The 3,877-nt window shown below is 44.1% G+C and overlaps 1 protein-coding gene across 1 annotated transcript; it reads left to right on the top strand.

The window, feature by feature from the left end:
• The first annotated feature begins 205 nt into the window (after positions 1-205).
• On the top strand, positions 206-3,155 carry CXHXorf66 (chromosome X CXorf66 homolog). The gene is made up of 3 exons (XM_058713023.1): positions 206-340; positions 1,004-1,160; positions 2,247-3,155. Exons 1-3 carry the CDS (start codon positions 253-255, stop codon positions 3,136-3,138), a joined length of 1,137 nt encoding a protein of 378 aa, XP_058569006.1. The 5' UTR covers positions 206-252; the 3' UTR covers positions 3,139-3,155.
• Positions 3,156-3,877: the final 722 nt, after the last annotated feature.

The following is a 3,877-nucleotide window of genomic DNA, read 5'->3' as shown; positions in this document are numbered from 1 at the left end:
TCTGTGTTTTTAATAATGCCCCAACCTTTTTGATTTGAGTTTGATAGACTATTTGATGGGAAGGAGAAACAAGTTGTTAAAAAAATCATTTGATAATATTTATACACACGAGCTTATCCTTCTCCATGGTGAGAGTATATTGTCAGAACATGTCATAAATGGTGATGATGTCATAAACTCCTACAGCAGGCTGAGCCGTCTCAAATACAGGAGTTTCCTCGGTAGAAGAAACATCTGAACAAAGCCCTGGACATGAATCTTTTTATTTATGTCCTGCTTTTGGTTATTTGGACAAACAGTTGTTTAGATACGAACCAAAGTTATGGATCTCCTACCACAGGTAAGTGCCTAACCTGAAAATTTAGAAATTATGCTCTATTATGTTATACACTCGAGCACTTAATTAGACAAGCTAGCCGTGTTTAAGAAATCTGCTGTCTGTTGGGTGTTACCAGGAAAATACCTGAGGGTTTTAGTTCTGTGTGAAAAACCCAAGGGACACAGAAGCAGAAAGAGTACAGACATATTGTCCCCCTTCACTCCCCTTCCCCACCCAATCCACCAACCTCTGCCCTCAATCTGCCCTCAATCTTCCCTCGGTCTGGCATGGTACTTAACACATAGCTGGCTTCAACAAGAGTTTTTCTTGTCCCGACCCTTCTCCACCATACCCATTCACACACAAACATTAACACTCAAGTACATTCATACGTGCAAGACATACACACACTCAAAAACCTAGGTAATGAATGGGATGAGCAAGCCACGATGCAGGGATAACCCAGGGAATGTACTGATGAGCCAGAGATGCCTCCCAGATTTGGCTTCTAGACTGTGGCTGGGGATGGGGTAGAGGGAGGAAACTGACAAGGGAACGCTTGCCATGCTTTAACAAAATCACCGCGGAAAAGGTGTGATTTTGACCCTGAGTGGCAAACTGCTATCAAATGGAAGAAAACTGGATTATCTAACACATTTTCTGGAGATATAATCTCTTTGACAGGAGCCAAACACGTCGAATCAATGGACGCCAAACTGGACAGCTTCAGGAGACGTCTACTGGTTATCGTAATTGGTATTATGATTATAGCTTTCGTATTCACCTGTTTTTGTTTCATCCATTACAACTGTCTGAGCGGCGACGCGCCCAAGGCAGAAACGTAAGTTTTGCACCTTCAAATTGAGAATGCGAGACGTGTGTGTACGCATCGCGGAGGCTTCGTGGGTGCTGTGGTTACGTCACGTGAACCCCAGACTTCTAAAGAGCTCATCTTGTCGGTGGATACTCCACTTCAATAATATCAGCTCTGAAACATTCTCAAGTACGTTAGCAATGTTAGCCTGTTGTAAAGCTATGTCCCATCGAGGGTTCAGCCGAGCCCCAGGCTATTCATTTCATTGTAAACTGAGTCTAGGAAAAGAGGGCCTGACTATCTGACCAAGACAGGGAGAAGGAAGAAGCGGGAGTGACAGGGAGTGGGGTCTTTGCATTCCCAAAACAATGAAACCTCTTGGACGGTCACCATTTTAAGACCTAATGGCATGAAACATCATTCACCGTTGTTGTTCTCATAATCTCAGTCCCTGCCTTTCATATAGGAGGGTCAGGCTGACCCTGATACAGTAGTTCCCTAAAAATCTCCCAATACCAGGACTGAGGACGAACATATAGCCAGTGCCCTACCCCTGTAGTGTTCAAGGGATGTCGTGAATGTAAATCTGCGTGGATAGATAACGCGATGGCGTAGAGATGACAGGAAAGTGACTCCGGTCTAAAGAGTTTATTTGTTTCGTATGACACGTTGTGACAGCTGTGTAGAAGTTGCTGCTCAACCTGCGGCCTTTTTTGTTTTCAAGTTGAATTCTCAGAATAAGTGAAATTCCCTCTGTCCTCCTCAACGGTAGACTGGAAACCGCTCTGTGTCTTTCCCTATGCAGGCTACGTGGTGAAGTAATGTGGATGAAAGAGTGAAATACTCTTAAGAGAAATAAAAAGCATTCAGCATGAAGTCGTATCTGTAACCTGAGTCGTGGCTTTCACCACACTCCAGTTCTTCCTGTGTTTGCTTTTCCTACTAGAAGCAAAAAAAAAAAAAAAAAAAAGACCAAAGTCTAAGTTGACATAGTAGCCTGTGTCTTCTGGTGATAGCGATAGCACTTGTGTTTTAAGTTGTCGTATTCTAAGTTTTCAGATTATGAAACTGACGCGCTGCCCACTGCGCTAAGAAGGCGACATATGTTTCCAGGCTCAAGAAAGAAGGTGTGCCAGCCAAGTCATCCACACCACCATCCAAAATGTCATTCAGCGAATCCAAGACAGCCAGCCCATGCAATCTAGAAAAGCAATCCCTGCCGTCTGCTATAGACAAGTTATCTAGTGTCTCATGTCCGGAAAAGTCCTCCATAACATCCAGTGCAAAAAAGTTCGTCGGGCCCTCGAGTCTAGAAAAGCTGTGTGTGTCCTCTAGTACACAAAAGTTCAACAAGCCGTCAAGTCAAGGGAAGAAAAGGCCACCGTGCTCAGTAAAAAAATTCAAGTCATCGCACCTGGAGAAGCCATATCGAACACGCAATCTGGGAAAGCCATATAAGCCAGCTCGTGCCCATAAGCTAGTTGGTCAGGCCACTTCATCCTACCCAAATAAGGCAGCGAGGCCACCCCGGCCGGCCGGTCTGCAATACGCAGTCAGGCCGACCAAGCCACTCTGTCCACCCCACCCGCAAAGTCGCATCTCGACACCCAAGCGATCCAGTGTGCGGAAACTAACCAAGTCCCCTAGACATCGTAAACTCAAAAGGTCAGTTTGTGCCCGTAGCGCAGACATGTTATTGAGGCCTCAGTTAATCAAGCCTTGCCGGCGCTATAAGGAAAGATGTCTCGTCTGCCGAAGTTCTGAGCCTTTGATCAGTAATATTTCTGAGGCACAGAATAGAAATGCTCAAAACCCACTTTGTCCAAGTGAAGCGAAGCCTTGCGCCCAGTCCTTTCTTAAGGCAGATTACAGAGACAACGTATTCCATGGCAACGTGAGCTACAGTGATACTACGACATATGACAGTAATGACAGTGATAGGGAGGTAACCATTATTTGCAACGTGAAACACGAGGCCACCCCTGAACGCATCCAAGATAATTAAGGACTCAGTGAAAAGAAAAACCAAAGCAAACTTTGGTGAAGAAGCAAACTTACACCAACTCTTTCATGCTGTCTTCTAACACACTGATAGCGGGAAATCTATTTGCAATCGTCATTGAGATTACTCCTATCCATCTGGGAAGCAAGTGATTTAAAAAATGATAAATAAACGCATGATGTGACAAATGCTTTTGTTGTAATTATTATTGCATTTTAGAGGCATGAGGCTCTTTCGATGTATCTGACTTGGATCTGCTCACTGGAATGGGAACCAGGAGCATACAGGCACACGCCAATCTAAAACAGGTATTGCAAACTACATGGATGGACCTGGAGGGTGTTATGCTAAGCGAAATTAGTCCGTCAGAGAAAGACAACTATCATACGACTTCACTCATATGAGGACCTTAAGAGACAAAACAGATGAACAGAAGGGAAGGGAAGCAAAAAGAATATAAAAGCAGGGAGGGGGACCAAACAGAAGAGACTCACAAACATGGAGAACAAACAGAGGGTCCCTGGAGGGGCTGTGGGAGGGGCGATGGGCTAAATGGGGAAGGGGCATTAAGGAATCTACCCCTGAAATCATTGTTGCACTAGATGCTAACTAACTTGGAGGGAAATTAAAAAATAAAGCAATCAGTTAATTAAAAAATAAATAAATAAAAACTAAAAATCTGACAGAAAAATACATACATACAAGTTCCAATACCACTGTCTTATTGGGGTGGCCATTTCCT

Source organism: Neofelis nebulosa, chromosome X (genome assembly GCF_028018385.1).
Source record: "Neofelis nebulosa isolate mNeoNeb1 chromosome X, mNeoNeb1.pri, whole genome shotgun sequence".
Lineage (NCBI taxonomy): Eukaryota > Metazoa > Chordata > Mammalia > Carnivora > Felidae > Neofelis > Neofelis nebulosa.
The sequence above is the reverse complement of the archived record's forward strand: the minus strand, read 5'-3'. Positions and strand labels throughout refer to the sequence as shown.

Bases quoted from the DNA above. Each gene is read 5' to 3' on its own strand.
- CXHXorf66 (XM_058713023.1), top strand. From the start codon at position 253: ATGAATCTTTTTATTTATGTCCTGCTTTTGGTTATTTGGACAAACAGT. The intron at 341-1,003 runs GTAAGTGCCTAA...TCTCTTTGACAG, and splicing joins TTATGGATCTCCTACCACAG to GAGCCAAACACGTCGAATCA. The intron at 1,161-2,246 runs GTAAGTTTTGCA...ATATGTTTCCAG, and splicing joins GACGCGCCCAAGGCAGAAAC to GCTCAAGAAAGAAGGTGTGC.